Source organism: Xenopus tropicalis, chromosome 2 (genome assembly GCF_000004195.4).
Source record: "Xenopus tropicalis strain Nigerian chromosome 2, UCB_Xtro_10.0, whole genome shotgun sequence".
In the NCBI taxonomy this organism is placed as follows: domain Eukaryota; kingdom Metazoa; phylum Chordata; class Amphibia; order Anura; family Pipidae; genus Xenopus; species Xenopus tropicalis.
In genome coordinates this window covers 108,790,936-108,814,274 of record NC_030678.2, presented here as the reverse complement: position 1 = coordinate 108,814,274, position 23,339 = coordinate 108,790,936, and the positions used below count along the sequence as shown (strand labels likewise).

General features: G+C 37.3%; 1 protein-coding gene across 2 annotated transcripts in view; it reads left to right on the top strand.

Moving 5' to 3' along the window:
- The window catches only part of sh3rf3 (SH3 domain containing ring finger 3), a 229,431-nt gene extending 206,544 nt beyond the window's left edge, over nucleotides 1–22,887 (top strand). For both annotated transcript variants that reach the window (XM_031897003.1, XM_002937660.5), the window contains 2 exons: nucleotides 16,811–17,148; nucleotides 22,062–22,887. In XM_031897003.1, the coding sequence (XP_031752863.1) occupies nucleotides 16,811–17,148; nucleotides 22,062–22,230 (507 nt within the window). In that variant the 3' untranslated portion in view covers nucleotides 22,231–22,887. The remainder of the gene's footprint in view (nucleotides 1–16,810; nucleotides 17,149–22,061) is intronic.
- The last annotated feature ends 452 nt before the right edge of the window (nucleotides 22,888–23,339 follow it).

Below are 23,339 nucleotides of genomic sequence, written 5' to 3'. Positions count from 1 at the left end.
AGAATAAAAGAGAGTTCTTTGCACATAATTTATGAACCCCACCATAAAAAAATTACTGTGGAGCCACTAAAACTTCAAAATTTTGCACATATTTAATAATTTATAGCAACCAGATATTTGTTTTCAAACAGCTGACCTTTAAATGCTACCCGTTGATTGGTTGCTATGGGTTACTAGACACGTATTCATTACCCTTCCAGCTTTTCAAAAGTATATAAAAAAAAACCAGGAATAATAAACATGGAGATGGCACATACCTAAAGGAGAAGGAAGGGCATTTTGGCATTTTACTTCCATTAGATTTGCCACATTAGTGCCACCTAGAATGCTATATTTATACTGCAGAAAACTTTATCATACCCAAGTAAAGAGCCCTAGAAGCTTTCTCTGATTGCAGCTGCCATTTTAGCTTGGTGTTCATTAGCTTCCTGTTTGCAGTCTAGTGTTATAGCTCAGATCACACATTCCTATGGGTGGGGGGGAGTGAGTTTTATGAATTCTTATGGGAGGGGGGAGCAGGAGAGGGGGGAGAGGAGAACTGCACAGACTCTGGCCCCTTGAATGAAGGATTTTTCTGAGAGAGGAAGTCAGATACCCTAAGAACATATTTACAAAAATGTTGAGACAAGAAATCCTGTGTTTCTTTTGACAGAGGACTCAGCGTAGCGTTTATGTGAGTGCTTTTGGCTGTATTTACATAGACCTTTCTGATAAAGCTTACTTAGTTTTTACTTTTCCTTCTCCTTAAGGTGAAAAAAGACTAGAAAGAAATTTGGATAGGGAAAGGGGAAAAAGGATCAAGACTACAGAAAAAGGGCATTTTTAAAATAAGAACTTACAATAAGGGTGATAAGATTAAAAAAACAAGAAAAAAAGCAAAAAAAAATAAGAAAAGTACAAATAAAAAAACCCAGCAAGGTAAGCAAGGAAAATATGATAATGGGAGCAAAAAGATTTTAGGATCTCTGAAATTTTTTTTTAATGCTATTAAAAAAGCAACAAAAATCAAAGCACATACAATAGAAAAGGACTGGCTCTGGAAAGTATTGGCTTAGAAATGCCACTAGACAAATGGACATTTTTTAAAACTGTTCAGGTGGTAAAAAAAAAAAAGAAAACATTCTTACAGTTATTGTTACATGGACTCAATTTCTTCAGATTCACTACTCAAAAATGGGGTTTTACTTTTCTAGTATACATACTTGTCAAAACACTTTTTTATATTGGCCTTTTGAAATTGCTATGTTTTTGGCAGATTTCAAATTTTACCTGGATTCCCCACAGATTTTCAATGCTTTGAATAGGTGAAACCTAATATATCAAAATGGTTTTGGCCTTGTTTCAGTTCTATTTAGTTGAGTTAAGAATGACAGCTCCTGTAGCCACTTCACAGGGCTCCCTTACTAACATACAAACCAACACCTAGGGGCACATTTACTAACCCACGAACGGGCCGAATGCGTCCGATTGCGTTTTTTTCGTAATGATCGGTAATTTTGCGATTTTTTTCGGCGTCTTTACGATTTTTGCGTAAAAACGCGAGTTTTTCGGCGTCTTTACGGTTTTTGCGTAAAAACGCGAGTTTTTCGGCATCTTTACGATTTTTGCGTAAAAACGCGAGTTTTTCGTAGCCATTACGAAAGTTGCGCAAAGTCCCGATTTTTTCGTATCGTTAAAACTTGCGCGCAACTTTCGTAATGGCTACGAAAAACTCACGTTTTTATGCAAAAATCGTAAAGACGCCGAAAAACTCGCGTTTTTACGCAAAAATCGTAAAGACGCCGAAAAATCGCAAAAAATACGAAAAAGTCGCAAAATGTTCGTTTCCAATCGGAATTTTTCCAATTCGGATTCGAAATCGTGTCTTAGTAAATCAGCCCCCTACAGTTGGCAATAGCAGATCAGGCTTTTTTTTTTTCTAACTACTAGTAGACTGTTTAAAACATATCACTGATTGACTGCTTCTGACAACTGAGCTCATCATCATAAATACACTCCCACATCTTTTAACTTCATAACTTCATCAGGCAGAACTCATTTAAATAAGACACTGCATTTCTGTGTAGCAGGGCAAGCTAACAAAATAAATAGCAATCTTTTACAAAAGACTTTAACATTTTGTATTCAAAGACAAAAAACCCATTGGTTTTAGAACTAGTTTTAGAATGTACTCTATTTTAAATGAGATACCACTAATCTTCAAAAATCCTTTAACTTGCTTTAAGATACCCATATTCATACATATCTGTTAGTTGGGTGTTTTAGGTCTTTGGTTTGTTTCGGCAGAGACCAAGACTTATGGTGGTCCCCGCCATGACGGGATCTTCAAAGCTGCCCAATAGATATCTGGCCAATATTCAGGCAAATATCTGTTAAGAAGAAAGTCAGGGAGGGTCCATACTTGGGCAGATAAGCTGCCTTGATCTGAAGTAGCTGAATCTACTTAAATCTGTCTGTATATGTCAGATTTATGCTTATCTAAGCCACACCCTGTCTGACAGCAAAGGTGGCCATACACGTTAAGGACCACTCATTTGGTGAGGTCACCAAACGATCAAATTACAACAATGGGTATAGAAGCCATTGGAGTGAGGACCGCATAAATGAGCCAATGTGGTCCCCAATCTGACAGTAAAATCAAACCTAGCTGATCGACACCTGGCTAATTTTTGACCATGAGGGGGGCACTATACAAACAGATCTGAAGGACTCGGATGCTTAAATCTGCCCATGTATGGCCACTTTAAGAGACATAACAGCCCAGATGGCAAGCTTATTATTAGCAATGGAGTAGTCATTAAACTTGATTTATATCTCTTTTAATACTACTTTCAGCAGGCAGGGATTTGCGGTGAATTTCCACATTTCCCATTTGGCGAATTGTTTCACAAAACGGGCGCAAAAAATTGCTGCAAAAAAAGTTGTGCACGTAAAAATTTTTGCAAATTTCGCTCATCACTAATCGTGAACATCATGCAGTCATTCAGCAACAGTTTTTCTATTTAGGCTATTACTGTGCAAGATTGAAAATTGCTGTGTAATTATTTCTTCTGATTTCACTAGACTATCCTTTAATAAAGGAACCTTCAGTGCAAGGTTTTTAATGACTGTGCTAGGACATAGATTAAATTCATCTGCTGATACACCATGTCAGGCAGTTTATGGTGCATTTGCAGATTAGAAACAAAAAGAATGCACCCATACCACATGCGGCCCCTTATAAACTCTCCATCTGTACAAGGCCATAGGTCAATCCACAACCTCCACAAAATTTCCAGTAAGCCCCACACCTTTAAAGGTGAAGACATACAGAGCTACGAGTAGCAGCTACTTGTCACGGCTACTAAAATAGACAATGCTGATCATTTACTGATAATTGTCTCTAAGTGTGTTTTAGCAGAGGCAATTCTAAGTATTGTCTATGGCAGGGTATTTTCTGGAGTTGAATAGCCACGAAAAAGTAGCTGCTACTAGTAGCTCTGTGTGTCTTCACCCTAAGGGTCCATAATTTAATACTGTCCCTTGAAAATCAGGAACATTTTGCAGGTAAGAACATTCATTGTTTTAAAAATGAATTCACTATCTATACATTAAATTGCTATATGAGCTGAGATCAGTTTGCACTCAGCACCGATAGATATGACAAATTGTGAGTCAAGTGGTTAGATAATCCAGTTTATGCACTGTGAGCCAAATCCCATCCAGACTGTATGAGACATGCCTTGGTATCCGCCTTATCTAATGCTTTTCTTTGTATAGGTTCAGTATGCTACTTAAATTAGTCATGACAGTGACCTTCATTGTAGGAAGACAGCAAAGCACTGTTTCATGTGCTAGTGTCTAACCTGTCACGCTTTGTCCTTCCCCTTGGCAGTGCCATTTCCCATACTGTATGTTCTCATTATTCAAACCCCCTTTCCTTTTTCTTCTGTCATCCACTTTCATCATAGCACATATGTTGGCCTTCATGTGTACCCTTCTATACATGTTTTTTCTTCACTTCATCATCTCCTTTATTAATAAATTAGTAAGAAAAGAAACATAAATAGCCATTGCTTTATCTAGTATAGGTAAATCTAAAGCAATTGGACTTTTTAAGTAATCATTGAAGAAGTTTCTCTACTCATCCGAAGAAGCTGCTCTGATGAGTAGTGAAACGTCTTGATGATGATTGCTTAGCAAGTCCAGTTGCTTTTGATTTACTTATACTAGATATACCATGACCTGGATGAATGCAAATTTTCATAGTCAGATAGTCAATACATTGTTTTCATGAACTCCATACTTATTCCATATGTGCTTGGCACTTATTTTATATACAGTTTCTTTTTGTAAGATGATGTTGTATGCCAATGGAACACACTAGCTTGTTGCAAGTGCATGTTGGATTCATAAGCTTGAAATTGGTCTTCTTCTTAATGACTTTATATGCAAAGAAAACATAGGCTTTCTAGTGGAAGGCATTCAGGGCTGGTATTGTTCAGCATTACAGATTAAAATTGCAAATGAGGTGTAGAAGATACTTTGGGCTTCCTGGCATCCATCTGTGCATAATACTCTCGCATTCCTGATTCATACCTTTCTTCATTGTCAGCCCTGGGTTATAGGATGGAGGAAAATGTGGTTTGTACAGTGTTTTGTAGAAGCAAATCGTGTTTGGAATAAAAAAAAGTTATTGCCACCTGGTATACTGTTCATGTCTAACTTTCAGCAGAAGCCAGCTGGATTGCCATGTTTTATACACTCCTGTTTTGATGTTTATATGGGCTTTAGCTGCAAAGCAGCAATTTATATTAAGTTCTACCTTATGGCACTGTGGCTAGAATGAAATGATACGTTTAGTTAGTTGCACAGAATAAACCATGCTTCATGACAAACCTACATACATTTATGGGCTTATTTATTAGTTTTCGAATTTGTGAATTCGAGATTTAAAAAATCTCTTATTTAAAATATGGCTTGACTTTGCCTAGGACAGCCCATTGACTTCTACATGAACTCACACGCTTTTAGCTGCTAAATTTGCACTTAATAAATTCAAATTTGAACATTGATAAATCACCCCCATACTGTATGTGTAATAAAGCATTGTTGTTGCACATATATTTATATATAGAGGTTTTTCTGCCTTTGTGTATACATAGGAATAGGTTGATGTGCAAATAATGGCGTATTTCGGCAAACGCATGAAAAGTCAGTGGTAACGCGTTTTCTAGCGCATTTACACATAGGGGCCCATTTACTTACTCACGAACCGGCCGAATGCGTCCGATTGCGTTTTTTTCGTAATGATCGGTATTTGGCGATTTTTTCGGAAAATTGTCGCGACTTTTTCGTTACCAATACGATTTGCGCGAAAAAACGCGAGTTTTTCGTAGCCGTTACGATGCGCTAGTATCTTGTTGCGACTTTTTCGTAGCCTTCGTGCCGAGTACGAAAGATTCGGATTCATTCAAGCTTCAGTATGGTGACTTTCCTTGGGCCAGGTTGGAGCTGCAGGGTGCCATTGAGTCCTATGGGAGGCTTCCAAAATCATGCTAAGTCTGAAAGTTTCGCCCACCGCTTACGAGCGCTCAATACGAAAAAGTCACAACAAGATACGAGCACATCGTAATGGCTATGAAAAACTCGCGTTTTTTCGCGCAAATCGTATTGGTAACGAAAAAGTCGTAAAGGTGCCGAAAAAATCGCAAAAAATACGAAAAAGTCGCAAAATGTTCGTTTTCCAATCAGATTTTTCCAATTCGGATTCGAATTCATGTCTTAGTAAATGTGCCCCATAGTGTGTTTTCCATCGAGACTGTTTAAGTTATTTTTATGGATGATGATATCGTGCGTTTTTCAGCTGCCGAGAGAATTAGAAAATATGCAGCGTAAAAACGCCTCGTCTGGCATCAGCCAAAAGTTCGAACAACATCTGATTATATCAGCGGAGCTCATTTTCCATTAGCACCAGCTGTAATCATTTTGCATAAAAGGAATTTCAATAAGCTGTTTATTGTGAAATAGGGGATCAACACAGAACTAGTTCTTTGTAAGGTTTAACATAAAAACGGAATTTCCTGAACATAAAGTCAAAGGAATCCAGTAACCTCTAGCATTCAAGAGTAACTTTATATACTGTATATATATATATATATATATATATATGTGTGTGTGTGTGTGTGTGCAATAGTTTATCAACAAACCATGACTGTATAATAGGTGCCAACAATAAAAGAAAACAGCTGTGATGTTTTTTCGGAAGAAAAAATAATTTTAAACACAAAAATCTGTTGATAGATTTACTTCAATATACAGTATATCACTTCACTTGTATAAGCGATGTCCTTGGGGCAGCAATATAAAACACAGAAAGAACATTTTATATATCATAACAATATTATTTTTGTAAAACATAAAAGAGATTATTATAGCTGTCTCTACAGTTCATTTGAACATTGTATTGTAAGATTTACAACTTGAAGGGCTGCAGTAATAAGGTTTATCTCCATTGTGGCATTTAGTATGATAGAGACAAGATGGTTGTCAAAATGACACCATGGTACATTAAAGGGGATGTAAACCCAGAAATAAGATTTCAGTTCATGAAAGAGAATGTAATTCTAAGCAACTTTTTAATATACATTCATCAACCATTTCAAGTGGTTTAAAAGGTATTTCTTAATTGTGTTGCTATTAAAAGCAGTACAGGTATGGGATCCCTTATCCAGAAACCCGTTATCCAGAAAGCTCAGAATTACGGAAAGCCTGTCTCCCATAGACTCCATTTTAATCAAATAATTCAGAATTTTAAAACTGATTTCCTTTTTCTCTGTAGAAATAAAACAGTGCCTTGTTATTAACCCCAACTAAGATATAAATAATCCTTATTGGATGCAAAACAATCCTATTGGGTATAATTAATGTTTTATAGATTTTTTAGTAGGCTTAAGGTATGAAGATCCAAATTACGGAAAGACCTCTTATGCAGAATACCCTTGGTCCCGAGCATCCTGGATAATGGGTCCTATACCTGTATATGTCAGCCAAATTAGATTTTATTGTGGTCAAACAGATTTTATCAAATATGCCCATAATGTTGGGAAAGTGCATTATTATAATAATATGTGTATGTTATATTAATGCTAAATAACAATATATTCTGCTTTTGGGTACCAGTTTATTTACAAAAACTGGTACTTTTGCAAAATTTGTGCGAAATCAGTGAATGTGTTATTTGCAGACAAGCTGAAGATGAAAGAATGAAGGATAACGAGTATCTTATTTATGGTATGTTAATAATTCTAATCATTGAACTGCTGCAAATCTCTAGAATGGAGAACGGAGCAAATATTTGCATTATACAAGGTGTGTCAGTGAATACTGTCCTATGTATTGAACACAAACTGAGCATTTGTTTCAGTAAGAGGGATTACAAGTAAAGTGATGGATTTCTGTAGTTTAACCCTGTGAAGTCCAAATCACAATTCACAGAGGAGGTCTTCAAGGTCACTGCTGATTGATTTGCTGGGACTGCCGGTGTTTACATTTCTGTCGCTGTAAATTACTAACATACCTTGGATATGGGGTTGCAAAGCTTTCTGAGATATGATCGGATTTACATATATTTATACCCCTTCTCTGTTACACAGGCTTGTCATTCATTTCCCAGCTTTGCAAGTGTGTCAGGTAGAAGGTGACAACTAGAATACTGAATGCTGATAATATATAACAGTTTCACTACCTGAACATGGCGAAGAAAAGTGCATCTGCTCCCAGCCAGCATTGACTTTCAGCTGTACTAAATGGATTTCAGCACAAAAAAGCAAACAATTGATTTTTTTTAAACTAATCCAGTATAGTTGCACACAGTCTGATGCTGTGCCAGGGGTGTAACTACAGAGGAAACAGACCCTGCAGTTGCACAAGGGCCCAGCAGGACTGGACTGGGATTCAAATAGGCAGTGGCATTTAAAGTAGACAGAAGCCCAAACAGCCCACCACAGGCCCAATAAATAGTGACCGTCTATGGCATCATACAGAAGCCCCTCTGGCATTTGCCAGAATCCACAGATTGCCAGTCTGGGCCTGGGGCCCAGGAATGTAGAGGGCCCTTTAAGGTCCTAAATAATGAACAGCTTCAATAAATCTTAGTAGACTAAGTCAACTTAAAAAGGTTTTGGGGCTCTAAATCAAATTTGCAGTGGGGCCCAGTAACATCTACTTATGCCACTGTGGCGTCGAGCTACACAAAGAAGTGAATGGGAGCATACAAAACACTGGCAGAGAAAAATGTATCATGGGCCCCATGGGCCCCCAGCCTTACAACTAAAAGTGATACATTATTGTTCAAAGTTCAGCCATTTTGACTGTTTTACTCAGTATGAATAAGCAAATTAAGTTTTGGATTGGGCTCATTCAAATGTTTTGTGGAGTATTCAGTGCTTGTCTGAATTAAAAATGATGAATTTGTCGGTAGAAAGCATTTAGTAGATGTTTAAGGGTTAGTCATATGGCTCTGATTGATTGAGCTCCATGTGCCTTACTGTCACAGCAGTGAGAGGAGAATTCTAAAGTTCCTTAAATCAGTGCTATTGTGGCTTGCATACAATTTTGCTATATGTCACGCAAATGTGGCCTTTGTGGGGGTTTTTTTTACTGAATCAAATGGTTTAATGTATTTTGTATTTTCTTTTTATTTTAAGACTAACGTTCTTAAAAATGAATATGTGCTTAGAACAAATTCCCTCATATTGATGCCCAGCTCACTTGTCTTCATTGTCTACATCTGTGCAGAGAACACCATAAAACCAATGTATTAAAGCCTTGTCATTCTCTCTGAGATACATGGACATATTTAGTATGGTAGCATTTAATTGCAATTCATTCATTATTTCCTGTAATGCAGTGCGTGGGGATTAGTAGTGAATTACAAAACATCATAATTAAAGTGAGCCCTGTTTATGAGATAGGAAAATCAATTGCTTTGTCCTGTTTTCTGTCTTTGACTAATTAAGAAACTAAATAACTAAAAATCTAATTTCAATGTAAAATATTTTATTTTCAAGATATTTTTGATATGCATCTCTCTTGACTGTTGTTCTCTTTTTAGCATTTATGAATAGTAAATGGCAAGTAACATTGTTTCCTCTAGTCCAGTCTTGTTTTTCAGAATGTTAAAGTGTTTGTATTTGGAAAACAGGGTGGGGGTTACAAAATGAGTGAGTTACATGCCTAGTTGCAATGAAAGGTGACAAACTGTCTAGCAAGCAGAAGCATGACAGTATGCAAGTATAAGAGAGAACATGGCCTATAGGAAAGGATGTAGAATAATGATAAATAGGATCTATCATAAAAAATGCTTGGGTCCTGGGGTTTCCAGATAAGGAATCTTTATATAATTTGGATCTCTATACCTTAAGTTTGCTAAACATCAAATAAACCTAATAGGATTTTTTGCCTCCAGTATGGATTTAATCAATTTATTTTTCAACAAGTACAAGGTACTGTTTTATTATTACAGAGAAAAAGGAAATCATTTTTAAAAATTAGAATTATTTGGTTATAATGGATAAGGGGTTTCCGCTTAACAGATCCCATTCCTGTAGTAGAATGGACCAGATGAAAGATCATCAACGTGCAGGAAAAGAAAAGGGGACCAAGGAGGAAGTCACATGTAACTGATGTCACATATCAGCAGCGCATCACTACGCACCATGCCGGAGTGCTGCAGTTGTACCCATGGGGGCCGCAATCTTTACTTTTACCACGAAGCGGAGCACTCCTAATCAGAATGCTTCTGGCAGGGACTGGATAAATTACAGCTAAAAAAGCACTAAAAAAGGAAATGTGGCAGGGATTATAATCCCAATTACGATACATGAATATCAAAACAATCAGAAGAAGAGAAATACGAGAATTTAGAGGCAGTCAGTAAAGGGGTACACAATACTTAAAGACTGAGTTAATAAGAGAGTCAGGATAAAGGAGAAAAAATGTATGGAATAGTGGGGTGAAAAGAGCATAGGAGAAGGGAAGATGGTTGGAGAAACTGGGTAATAAAAAGAAAATATTTAATAGATGGGAAGTGGGTGCATAGAAGAAATGGGATTAAATAATGTGCTAGAGAGGACAGGAAGATGAGTAAAAAAGGTGTGAAAAAGGATTAGGGAGAGAGCAAATGTTTAGAGGAAGGCTGGAGAGAAGAGTGAAGTGCAGTAAGAGAAGAGAAGGAAAAGAGAATATTTTTCTAAGAGGGGTTTAGATCTGTGTGATTCACATGGGCCTTTAGCAATTTCAGTTGGGGGCGAATTTCTCATCTACAGCCTCTGCAAACATTCCAAGGAAAAGAACATTTTTTTCCTTGATTCCTAAATAGAAATACTATCGTTCTCACTATTTATTGAACTGTGTTAATCTTGCCAATTCAAAAAATATATTTACAGTGTAAAACTTGTGAAAATATACACAAAGCAAATTGCACTAATGAGCTTGCAGCACTCATGCAATTAGATGGCGTGCCTTGCTTTGTTATACAGCTAAAGGCAGAGAGCCCTGAAGGTTATGTATTTAAGTCATGCTGGCTGCTCTGTGGTCGGCTCCTAAATGCCTCATACGTCTGTCATGCTGTCGTTTGCCTTCAATTCACCTGCTGCAAATGTCACATCTGATGTGTGGGCCAGTCTGCCACCTGCCAGCTCTGTCAAGTGGGTTATGCTTATGCAGGGCACAGAATGAGGATAGGAATTCTTTTATGTATATATTGTTTGTGACATAACGTTGCATAAACTTTGTATTAAAAAAAAAACCATAGAGACATCTGTCATCAAATGTGCCAGTGTGTTCATTTCACACAGCCAACAAATAGGCACTAAAGTGAATATCTCTGCAAATATTTAGATCAGCTACAGTGGCACAATTAGTTATTGGACTTTAGCATGCCAGTGTATGAGGTTGCTTATTGTACAAAAAGGATGGACCTACTTTCAAACCGTGAGGGGAAGAAGTCACCTTGGTGTAAGCTATATTAAAGTAATAAGTCAGTATCCTCATGCAAACAAAGTGACCTTATATTTTATAATTGGGGTATAATAGTGTTGCCCAGGAGATTAGTTGTTCCCCAGCAAACAGTGCCCCAGACTGCAACATCCTGCAGGTAGCATTTTATTTTGGAAGTGTATTTAATGGCCCATATGATTCCACTGGTCATTCCTAATTTCAACAAAACAACATTAACCCCTTTGATCCCCATGCCACCCTTGCATGCCTTACAGGGGCAATAGGAACCTGTTATAACTTACAAATATTACCTACTGAGAGTATTACCTTTTACTAGAAATGCATATTAGACATTTTTACATTATGGAATGCTTTAGAATATTTTATGAAACATTTTATTTACATTCATGATATATCCATTTGATTGTTCAATTTTAGTAATCACAAAGTTATAATATGAGTATATGTGTACAGCTGCAGACCTGTACGTATACCTGTGTTACAGGTTATCATATCTCTTCGCTGTTATAAAAATTGATTGCAAATATATGGGATTTATCTTTACTATGTTTGCAAAGATTTACTTTTTAGAGCTGTAAAAATAGTAACAGAAAAGCTTGTAGTATGCAGTAACATATTACTAGTCTGAGTTTCCATCACTACATTAACAACTACTTTGGCATTCATATAACTTTGATGGATGTATTTGTATTACTTTGTAAATACTAGTTTCCAGCGTTTTCAGAGGTTTTAAATATCACTAATATGAGCCACCTAAATGGGGTACAAATATGGGATTCACAGGAAACCCATTGTTTAGAAAGCTTCAAATTACAAAACGGCTCTCTCTCTCAACATTTTAATCAGATAATCACATTTTTAAACATGAATTAACCTTTTTCACTGTAATAATAAAACAGTAGAATGTACTTGATCCCAACTAAAATATAATTACTCATTACTGGAGGTAAAACATCCTATAGGACTTAATCAATGTTTAAGCTATTTTTCAGCGGCCTTAAAGTATCCAAATCATTAGTCCCATGCATGTACTAAATTTGAATCCACAACAATATATCACTAGTTGGAGCAAATGCATGAATATAACACTTTGAGCATCTACAAAACCAAATGCTAAGCTAAGGCATGCTCATCTCCTTTCAGTAATGCAAAAGGATTATTGTGGTTTTAATTTGAGTTCTGTGCTCCCCAGAAACGAGTGCTGAAGTAATGCTATACACAATGAGTGGTACAGAAATTATACCAGAAAATATCACAAATATTAACCCTTTTCCTGTATAAGGGCAAGAAGAAAAGAATAAATCTATTATCATAGCATCTGCAATGGACTTTTTACAATGGAAGAAATCGGTTTAAATCTTTGCAGAAAGGCAGCTACTGTCTTTTTTCATTAATATTGCAGATTTTATTTTACCCCTTTAAACCACAATCCAATACATCTTTTTGGTAACCAAAAATCTGCTGGTGATATTAGCTGTCTGTATTTCATGCTCTTCTGTTTAAAAAAATGCATATAAAGCCCACATATAATAGAAATAAAATGCCCCTTCTTTGGTGTGTAGGGGTTTCAGTATGCCTATCCAGTCACTTCAGTTGACTTTCAGAAACCCTATTGCTCTTGTATCATATGCCATTTTAACAGACGTATAAACAGCCTCTTTGGAATCTTTAAATACCTGCCACACCTGCTGTTCAAAGGTTAATAGTAAGGCTGCAGCATCCCCTTAATCACCTGGGATTCCTTCTCCTCCTGTAACTCACTCAGCCCCCTCCCTAAGGAATTTACTTTGGCTCTTGGCAACTGAGCATGCTCAGTTCCTCTCAACTCAGGTTACCAAACACATGCTAGCAGCCAACAGAGAGATGGCACTGCTGGTTTCCATAAAAACTCTGCTCTAGCTGTGCACTCTGCTGAAGAAACATGTTTTTCTCTTAACCCCCTGTCCTGAGCTCAGTTTAACTGTTTAACAGGGCACAACTCAAGCAGGAATTTTTATCAAAGTAAGTTCTGCCTGTGTAATTTTGCATTGCTCATTGCATGAACATGAGTTGCATGAATTGCAGATGTAAATATCACTGAAAATGTGTGAAAGGGAAAATGGCTGCCGGGTGCAAGCTGTTATTTGTTTTAGGAATATGTGATGGAGCCGGCAAACAGAGGGGATATATGTAATACAAATGGTGTGGTTTGGGTGGGGGAGATGTGCCCAACTTATATACATGGTAGAAAAATGTAGGGTTTACATGTCCTTAAAACATCAACAGTCATCAGTGAAACATTTCACAAAGACAAATTACCTTTTCCTTTAGATATCCCATCAAATTAGCATATAATAATGAAACAGTTTCCTGATTGTGGTCCCATTGAGCTATACATAGAGTTTTCACTTTTCACTGTTATGTGAGAGTAATACTGCTTGCCTCTATCTGCTGTTTAAGAAATAATTTATATCCTAGAGAGCCATGGAAATAATGAAATAATGGTAGGAACTGGCAATTGCTCTCCAATGTGAAGCACTGTCTGGCATGGCGTGATTTGGAATTATTATCTACACTGCAGGCACTACTCGCAGTGATTCTTGCAAGTCTTATGGTACATTAAGTGTATTAGCCCCCACTGCTCAGGCAGAATACATCAGTGGCCAAAATGTCCGATATTGCCTGTCTCTGCTTGCCATAGCAAAGCATGGTAAATGCTCTATTAATAGAACATGCTAATAGAGCAGAGACCTCTTGTCATCACTAGTGTATGTAGATATCAGCATATCCCATATCTAAGAGGGGTGTTTACAGTTGATTCTACACATTTTGACTGCCTCTGTTTTCCATGTGAGCACTGAACCTGTCAAAACACCCCATGGGCCATAAACATTAGTAGAAAGTGTGCCTGCTGGTAAAGTCTCTTTTGTGTCTCTGCAATGGTGAGGTCTTTCTCCTTTTGGGATCTTGGTAAGCCTAAGGTCCACTAACTATTCTGAGATTTATATGCAAAGAACATCTTTAAAGAATCAAAAATGCGACTCATTTCTTTTCTTTTACTGGCACCTTTTATCTTATTCGATTGGTCTCTAAATGATGAAAGTTTTTCTAAAAATTTCCCATTCTTTTTGCCTTATTAGAATGTTGAATTGTAATGATTGCCCTGAGTACAAAAGGCACTGTCATGAGCTTTCAATTAAATTCCCTATGATTGCAGCTAATAGAACAACTTCCGATGAAATGTTGGCAGGCTTCCATTTCAGATATAGAATCTCTTTAGTATAAATCACTTGGTTTTAATTTAAAATGCTGCAAACCTAAATGTTGTTATTCCACCAGGCCTTGGTTTGGATATTGTTTTTATTTAAAATGCTAAAGTAATTACTAGGCTTCTAGCTATGAAGATGATACCCAGTATCACATGACAGCCATTAATATGCAAGGCTGAGAATTTCATTCTGAGTTAGTTAGAGAATATCTGGAGATTCTAAAGAAATTCCCTATCATATAGTAAATTACATTGGGTTTTTTTTTAGGAATCAATGTCAGAATCCAATTGATTTACTCCAGATTATTAATATGTAATTAGGGCTGAAAATGGTAGAAAATCAACTGCAGAGAATCAAAAGCTGTTCCTATATCGAAGGGTGATTACCAATATGTTGTTTATAACTCTATCTTTGGTTTGTGCACTGTGTTCTATAAATGTAAAGATAACACTATATTATCTCATAACAACTTTCCCCATTGCCTCTTTTATTTTAAATGTGCATTGGAAGGATGCTGTTTTAGATCTTATATAAGCTCCAACCATATTTTCTTATAACGTATAGCACAGAACACCAAGTGCACTACTGGTAGTTTTGGGTTTATAATGCCAGAGTGTATGGAAGGAAGGAAGCACTTGCTAAGTGTGCTTCTTGTCAGGTTGATCATCATGGTCACTGCTTATACTATCTGAATTAAAGGTAATACCATAACACATAAAAAGCATAATATCCTAAAGGAGGAGAAACACCTTTATGTAATTATTAATTATTTGATTAAAAAACTGTGAAGTCCTGGATTATTGTTGCAGTGCTCAGGATAATGACATGGGTGTAATATCACTGGCAGTGGTGCTAGGAGAAGGGTTTGTCAGCTACCAAATTATAACCCCTTGACTTGTTCAGATTCAGGTTTTATTGTCTTCTCAAATGCATAGGAAAACACAAACAAAATTGGTTCAATACACAATACACAACACATATTACAACAAAAGGTGAATAGAGCAGCAATAATGTGTAAAAAAAAAAGCAACCCACTTGTGTCACCACAATACATAATGTACACCATTTTTTCTCTGGCCCCAGAAAAGAAAACACATTACACATATTACAGCAGATAGTGAAAGGAACAATGTAGTATACAAAGCAACAGTTAATGTGCAAAAAAAGCAATGCAATTTCACTTTTCCAGTGTGTCACCACAGTACAAGTATGGGACCTATTATCCAGAATGCTCAAAACCTGGGCTTTTCTGGATAAGGGATCTTTCCATAATTTGAATCTCCATACCTTAAGTCTACTAAAAAATAATTTAAAGATTAATTAAACCCAATAGGATTGTTTTGACTCTAATGAGGATTAATCATATCCTAGCATCTCTGTTATAGTGTTGTATTATTACAGAGAAAAAGGAAATAATTTTTTAAAAGCAGAATTATTTGTTTATAATGTAGTCTATGGGCTTTTCTGTAATTCAGATAATGGGTTTCCAGATAACGGATCCCATACTTGTAAATATTAACCATATTATGCTCATTTTTGTTTCTGTTTTATACAATAACATCCTTATGAGCTATTATAAAGTGCATCTATTACTGTGCAAATACAGTATACAAATTCCAATATGTTTACATAAAAACAGGCTATATGCCTATGTACAGTATAATCTCTAAAGAGACAAGAACAGAAACCCACAAGGGTTCCATATAGGACCCTACAAAGAAATTTAAATGTAAAAGTCTTACAGCTGGAGGAATAAAACTGTTGTACAACATAGATGACTGAGCACAGATACTCTGATATTGTTTTCCAGGTGGCAATATACAGTGTAGGCCCCCAGCAACTTAGTTCCACTACAAGGGCCACCATCAGGGCGGACATTCTAACTGTGCTGCACTTATTAGCCAGGCCCCCCTATTTGTCAGTGAGCTGCAGGCTTCAGAAGTCAGGGCAGGAGCTTGAAGGCCTGCAGTTCTTTGCTGTAATAGGAGGAAAGGTTAAAGGTGGCCATACTTGGGTAGATTTAAGCTGCCAATTTGAGTCCTTTAGAGCGATTCTGCAGCTTATGGCCTGTTTATGGAGTTCTAATTTCACCCATGTGTGGCTCTACCAGGACTTAGACTTCAGTGAGAAAAGGAACAGTGTGTAGAGGAAAAAAACATGCAGGCACAGGATCTCCCTCCATCCCTTCCCAAGTCTGCAGCTTACTGAGAGCAGGGAAGCCCAGCTAATCAAGTAAGTGCAGCCCTACAGGGCCTCCCTTAGTTGGAAGGTTTGTGACTGGAGTGGCCCCTGAGGTGACAGCCCTGGTGGGCACCAGACACCCCGGTCCAGCACTTGTAGTAAAAAAAAAAAGTTATAGAAAGGATGTAAAGGATCAGCCACAATAATGGATACCTTTCTAGAACAGTGTGATTTAAAAATTAATTACAGTATGACTTGATGAGGATAAGAGTATTTCCATAATAATATTAAGTAATTAACATATTTTCATTCTATTAAACAAAAGTACATCAAAGGTCAAGCTGAATGCAAGAATCTGAATGCTTTATTTGTTTCTACAGAGAGAGAAGAAGAGTGGACTTCTGAAATTGTTAGTTGGAGCTTCTGCAAAAAAGAAATCTCGATCTCCACCCTCCATCTCGCCAACTCATGACCCTCAGGTTGTGGTAGAAGGAATGATACAAGGAGCGGTGGGACTGGAGCTGTCCTCTATGAACAGCCATGGCAGGGCAGGATCGTGTCCGCTTGAAAGTGAAATGCAAGGAGCGATGGGAATGCATCCCTTGCACAGAAAAACTGGCTCTTTAGATCTTAATTTCTCATTTCCTTCACCAGTAAGACAACCTGTTTCTGCAATGATTGCTGTCCGACCTGAGCCCAAAACTTTATTCAGGGAGAGGTAGGTTTTTAAAACTGTAAATAGGTTTGAGGTTAATGTACAGTGAGAATGAAGTGATACCAAAGTAACATTTCAAAAACAAGACGAATATTTTTTTTTGTAGATTTACTGGTGTCTTTAATTCATTTATTCACACCAGGAAGTAAGTGTTGGTTTGAGGGCACAGGGATGATGTGGGTCCAGTGAGGATGCTATGTTGGGCACAGACTTTACTTATGTAAATCCCCATTGTACGAATGCCTTGGTCTTACGTCCATTTACCCATTTCCTCTATGCATTCCTTAAATTGCCCCATGCCTCTATTCTAAACTGTGCCTGGGCTTGATATTTGCTTGGCCCTTCTGTTGTCTCTCCTTGGATTTTGCCCTTTTTTCTTGCTACCAATACTTCCAGAGGCCCCTTAATGATGCTTTCCACACTTTCCCCTTCTAGGCTATTCCCACCTGGAGATACACAGCACAGTTAGCAGGCAAAGCAAGAGTATGGCAAGGCATGCGTCACTTGCATGCCTAGAGGTCCAGTGTGATCAGGGGCCAATCTAGCTTTTTTTTCCAATTATTATTTCTATTTTCTCTTTCCAAATCTTTAAATATTTATTTTTGTTTGCGCTGGGTCCGGCGCGGGGCACCTGGGAGAAGAAGGGATGCAAGGCACATGCGTGCTTACTCCCAGGTGCACCCGACAGGACCCAGTACAAATAAATATTTAAAGATTCGGAAAGAGAAGCAATAATAAAAGCTAGATGAGCCCCTGATTACACTGGACCCTTAGGCTATAGAATAGGCATGCCTAAACATTAATCCTGCCAGTACCAGCAGCACTTACCTTCCCTCTCATGCCTGCATCAGCACAAACCTTTCCTGCATATACTTTGTCTGACCTGTCTGTACCTTTATAAAGAGCAAAGGCCATCTTACTTCCAGTTTTACCTGTCCTGCCAGTTGACCAGATCCTGCTTCCTCCTCAATTCTTACTTACTGTACCTTTCCTGGTGACCATTGCCCTGACAGTAGGATCGAGTCATCCTGAAGGCCACAACCTTGACACTTCTATGATATACTTGTTAAATTTTATTGATTACTATAAGCAAGTACCTGTGGGAAGAATCAGCCGCCCACTTTTTGCTCCAATTGCATAACCCAAATTCCAACCATCATAGTCTAAGGCATTAATATTATAATAAAGTAACTGTTGCATTTTGCTCTAAACAGAGTTTAGTAACCCATAACAAGCAGTCTGGCTTTGCAATGCAATAACACTTATGAATCTTAATTGCTTGACTGCCAATTTTAAGTGAAATGCTCTTTTTGCACCAACTTGCATTGAACTACTGAAGTGTAGAACGTTTATGGGGTTTAATGATCACTTAATGGTGTTATTGACAAGCCTTGAGTGAATAGTTATTCTTATTTAAAAGTTTTGCTCTGTCTGTTTCTTGAGCATGTTCTGTGCTTATATTAGGGTGTACTAAAGAAGAAAAAATTTCTTTTGTGACAAGCATATAATTATGTTCTATTCATGTCTCAATAGAAAATGTAGAAATATTTTTATGTGCTCTGGATTCAAAATAGAACATTGTATATTATGTACAAATGCTATTTGCCACAGACACATTTACTGTTTTTCTGAAAGGCTATTTCTAATTTAGAATAACACTTGTTTAAGGGCAGATTTTATTCATAATGTACAAAGTCATTACAGATCTATTGTGGTTTATTATTCAAGTCACAAAGGTGAGAACATTGTGTTCATTTCTATTAAGATGGATAAAATCCTAAATATATTTTAGTCTTTAGTCCTACTGTATTAAGGGGTACTTTCTGTAAGATGTGTGAAAGGGCTTTGTGGGTGATAGGCTGGCGGGGCTCTTGCAGACAATGAACAGAATACACAATTGCTGCATGGTTCAAAGGTAATATAACTGATTATTTCCCATTGAATTAAACTTTGCAAATATCCATGGCAACAACAAATCAATGTCATTTCTACTTTTGAATATATTGTATATTAGGAGACAGTTAAATGAGCCAGAACACAAAAGCAAATAATAATTAAAAAAAATTATGTACAGTTAAATTACTGTATATACTCGAGTATAAGCCTAGTTTTTCAGCACCCAAAATGTGCTGAAAAAGTGACCCTCGGCTTATACTCGAGTCAGGTGCCATGGGTCCCTCCAGATTAGCACCTTCTGTCCTTTGGGTGCAAATTAGGCCAACCGCAACCAGACCCTCCAGTGCCCTGGCCCGCTCCCAGTCGCAATACTTATTTCCCCTTACGTGTCTTCCGGGACTGGGCCAGCTGCCAGTTTGCCAATGTGCAATGAGCGTGGGGTAGTACTCATATTGTTTTTGTTGACCCTCTTCTCCGCTTACAGAACTAGTTTACTGTTTTTCTTTGAAATACATATTTAAAAACATATACCCCACCGATGTCTCAATTAATGTAATTTTATTGGTATTTATTTTGATTATTGAAACTTAGCACTAGCTGCTGCATTTCCCTCCCTAGGCTTATACTCGAGTCAATAAGTTTTTCCAGTTTTCTTAGGTAAAATTAGGTACCTCGGCTTATATTCGGATCGGCTTATACTCGAGTATATACGGTATGTACAATTAAGTGTACGGCAACTTTTAACTTCTTCAAAGGCCTCCATCCTGAACCTGAACTAGGGGTCACAGAAATGCATCTATCTACTGTATGTACCTATCATTACAATGCAGCGGGGTGGTCAGGCACTCTACTTTACATATTTTAGCTGGGTACACAGATAGATGTAACTGCGTATAGAAATACCACCTTAAGACCTTCCTTTAAATGAAGAAATAACACACAGAAATCTGTTTTCTACAGACACTGCCAGAACTGCTCATTTCTATATTTTGCATTATACGCACATGACTAGTTAATAATTAATTAGTTCTCAGTTACAGGAAATCACTGATGCAAATAAGTTTTATGGGCACAAATGCACATTAGATCTGACTTCTCAACCATATGCACAAACCTATGGTTTGGAACTTTTGAAGTGCATCATGAATTCTTGCCGTAATAACATGGATTGGCTTCATATATTCTAAAGCAGGTTAACTGTATTATAAGCATTATTTACTGTAAAAAATACACAACTCTTAATTTTAACCCTGTAATTGATGCTAATTTCTGCTCAGTTTATTGTTTATCAATCAAAAGTGTTTGCTGTGTAAAGGTCTGAAGTTTGTAGCACAACCCTTACACAGCTATAGCAACTCCACAGTGAGATAGAGGAGAAGAAATGAATGTATTACTCTCATGGTACTCATGGTGCTTTTGTCCTGTGTTGAGGAACTATGGAAATCAGCAAAGCCTTTGGGGGCACTCTAAGTATGTTAGGATACCAGGAGATTATGTGACTTGTTCAGAATCACAAGGGGCTACCATAGGGATTTGAAACTGAGGATCTATCCTGAGAGCCAGCAATAGAAGCAGATCACTAGGCTGGCTCCTCCTCAGACATCTTCACACTGCCTTGTCTTCCATTGCCAGAACTGCAGATATATAATACAGACAACTGAGGCTGTCTTTTATGTACAGTATTCACGGCTATTTCCTTTAGCCCAGCCCCTGCTCTGCCATAGGAGGTGCAGCAATCAACAAAAGTAACCATGTGACACTTTCTTCAGGTTACTGACAATATTTCCCTCTGATGAATTGTAGCTATTTAAATTCATGGAGAATTAATTACACAGCAGCAGCCATTTTTAAAAAGGAATATATGATTAAATTAGAGAATATCAAAGGAATCCCACATACTGTACAAGGGATTTGGTGGTGTTCCTGGAGGTTAGTGACCACACTTTGAGCTCTGCATATTAAAGGGAAATATTAGCTTCTGTATGCAGTTCTCTTGATCAACAAGCCTTCATGTTACTGCATTTCATTCCTTAGGGAGAATTCATTTTCCTGGCACAATTTATATACATGACTAACACGTCAGATATTATCTGGCAGGTTTTAAAAACTGTAAATATTACTTAATATGATACCACCAGTGTTGATTTTTACTTTTGACCATTGGATACTTGTGATGTAAAAGATTTACTGCAAAATGTCTTGGAATTGATTTTTATCATATGCAGAGTGGTTACTCTGATATGGAGTTCAAGCATTCGTTTGTAACATCTAGAAATAACGTATCTGAGTTGACTCTGCATCATCTAACAGTTAATATGAATATATTTTTTATGAATGCAGGTGGACTTGTGGGAGCTTCCTATTCACGCAAAATGTTTATGTTCCCCCGTTTCTCTGTAGTACCTTTTGTTTGATGATAACTAAGTTAACAAATCCACATTGGTGGAAAAAACAATGCTACTAATGAATTTTAAATGTTTAAATGTTAATAACCTTAAAGGCAGTGGCTTCCAAACTGACTTTGCCTTGAGGGCAAAGTCAGTTCCACCTACAGAATGCAGGCAGAGAGAAGTGGACTGTACATCAGGTCTGACGTTGCCTTAAGGCACTGGTTTCTAACCTGTGGGATAACAGCCTTAGGCAGTGGTTCCCAGACTGTGGGGCTGAGCGCCTGGGCCTGGAGAAGTGCAAGAAGATGAGAGTGCAGCCTAAATGCCAGTTAAAATTGAGTCCTAGATATTCTTGGAACTATTGCTGACTGGTTGATACAGCATTTTTTCCTGTATCTGTAACCTTGTTATGATGTACAAGGGGCCCTGAGCAGAGTTTGGCCCTCCATGGCACTTTTGAATTGAAGCAGTCCTACAATCATGGTAGGGTGATTTGAAAACCCCAGATCTCAGTCATTTAAGATACTATGCCTCCACGCTAATGTCCTAAATGTAATGTAGAGCAATATGTTACAATTTACAAAATGATTAAACATTCTATACTTCTAATATAATTTTTACTTGTTTCAGGTATCGGGTTGTTGTGCCATACCCACCTCAAAGTGAAGCAGAAATTGAGCTGAAAGAGGGAGACATTGTTTTTGTTCACAAAAAACGAGAAGATGGTTGGTATAAAGGCACTTTGCAAAGAAATGGAAGGACAGGACTTTTCCCTGGAAGCTTTGTAGAGAGTTTCTGATGGCTGCTCTCAAAAGTAATTGTATGGCTTCTAATACAAAACAAAAGAGAAGGCACCAACATGAAACTGTAATCGCCTGATTGGAAAATCTTGTAATGTGCTGGTGATGTAAGAGATGTTCCTAGAGCACAAGTCAACAAACAAAAGGGGTGCTTTATTGTTTTCATTTTGACTTCCAAAGATGGGCTTGGACCCTCGATTCCTACACCTGAAGAAATGCAGTGATATAAATGTCCTTCACTAAGATGGGACTGGGTGGAAAAGTAGTGCCTTCCTCTTACAATCAGTGGCTGAGAGGATTCCCATTTTGATGCTGTTTGCTAACAATAATATATTGATGACGAATGAAATGTTTTATGTATATTCTACCCTAACTTATTTGTCTAAACTGCAGTGTTCTTATTACTTGCCTATGCAAGAAGGAATAGGGAGAATGGACAGGTTATAAATAAGTCATGTATTGTACTGCAGACTTTCTTTTGATGGACATGGTAATTCAGAAACAGCAAACTAACTGGTTTTCTCATTGTCTTGCAGTCTGCAACAGTTTATATAAACATAGTGGGGACTAACTACATTTGTTTGTGTGATGTCTGTTTTGGGAGATAATATATTTAATTATTTGTCCTTGACTACACTATAGAATATTACATTGTATTTTCTTATCTGGTGTTTTTATCCATTGTAAACTGTTTCGGTTATTTTGATTAAGACCTTTGCAGTGGCTATGTTTACAGCAGAGAGTCTTGGCTATGCCTCATACTCCATTGTATACTTGGTGGCTCAAATAGGAATCTTCACAAATAACTAAATCTAATAATTTCTACACAGGACTGATATGAAATTGAGACCCTGCAAGCTGTTGTAAAGTACAACTTGTACCAACCGAATCATTAAGTGCTGTGACTTTCATATTAACTCTTCATTAGAAAAATACATTTGTTTGTATAATGAAAGAGGGCTTAGTGGCAATAATTGGTCTGAACCGTGTCGGACTGGAACACATAGGGACCACCCCAAAATTGTAACAAAAGCTGCTAAAAATATAAGTATAAGTATAGTAAGTATAGAATACTATAAGGAGAATTCACTACACCACTTATTGTCCC